The following is a 1104-nucleotide window of genomic DNA, read 5'->3' on the forward strand; positions in this document are numbered from 1 at the left end:
CCAAAAAAAAAGAAGAAAGTGGACATTAATGTTTGTGCCCCATGTCTGTGATTGTCTGGGTTTTATTAACTGTTTAAGTGAACACAATCCATGATGGCTGCCACAGCCAAGTGACCTTAAAAAAACACAAAAACAGCTATAACTCATTCAGTTTTACAGATATTGAGCTAAAATTTAGTGTGATAGTAGGTGAGAATCATTCAACACGTAGTTTGAGTACTAATAAAATGCTCAAGATTTTTATTTAAACTTTTGCTGGTACCACTTTACAATAATATTCCCCTTATGGCTAATAAATAGTTTATAGATATGTTATTAATTCCTCTACGCTTTATAAATGTTAATAATTGTTTATTATGCATTAATTAAGGGTGACAGAGAGACCAGTTTCTTGTCAGATAGTGAGCCATATCTGCCACCTATATATATTTCATCTAGAGTTGCTATATTAAGCATTTCAGACTAAAGTTACTACCTTGTAAGCCAATAAGCATTTGTAAACTATTTCTTTAGGGTATAATATTAGTCATAGATACTTATAATGCAGTGATAAAGTACAAATTCAAATTTGATGTGGTAGTTGCTGAGAGTTATTCCCTACAAATACTCTGATTGTCACAGCTTGCAACATCGCATGAGATTGTGAATGTTATTTTCAAAATTTGACCAAAACTGTTAGAATTCCAAGGGATTTGCATTACTTTAAGAAATTCAAAAGATCTTAAATTTAACTTTGGTTCTGACTCTGATTTTTGGCTCTGAGCACAAGCTAATTAATATTTTATCTTGTCACTTAAATATTTGTTCATACATCTTATTGCCATACCCTAGGTTTATGCGTCGTGTGTGTGCAGGCAGGCCTGTGGGTATGGAGAGGAGTGAACGGAAAGTGCAGTGGACTTCGTTGGCCTGGTAGCAGTTACAGCTCCTGGGACAGGATTGAGCCCCAAACACCTGAAGTGTGAGCACCACGAGCGGCAGCAGAGCCGCTGCAGCAAACACAGTCCGACACATCTTCACCCACACTGACATTAATAACTGTACTGAAAAAAGAAAGTCAAAATTAATGCAAAAAAAAAGAAGTGAACTCCAACTTCATCTATA

General features: G+C 35.5%; 1 protein-coding gene across 1 annotated transcript in view; it reads right to left on the reverse strand.

The window, feature by feature from the left end:
* LOC119419083 (matrix-remodeling-associated protein 5-like) overlaps nt 1-1104 on the reverse strand; it is an 18541-nt gene that overhangs the window by 16741 nt on the left and 696 nt on the right. Inside the window, exon 2 of the mRNA XM_037686383.1 lies at nt 827-1043. Coding sequence (XP_037542311.1) covers nt 827-1032 — 206 coding nt within the window. The 5' untranslated portion in view covers nt 1033-1043. The remainder of the gene's footprint in view (nt 1-826; nt 1044-1104) is intronic.

Source organism: Nematolebias whitei, chromosome 13 (genome assembly GCF_014905685.2).
Source record: "Nematolebias whitei isolate Nwh7 chromosome 13, NemWhi1, whole genome shotgun sequence".
NCBI classification, from domain to species: domain Eukaryota; kingdom Metazoa; phylum Chordata; class Actinopteri; order Cyprinodontiformes; family Rivulidae; genus Nematolebias; species Nematolebias whitei.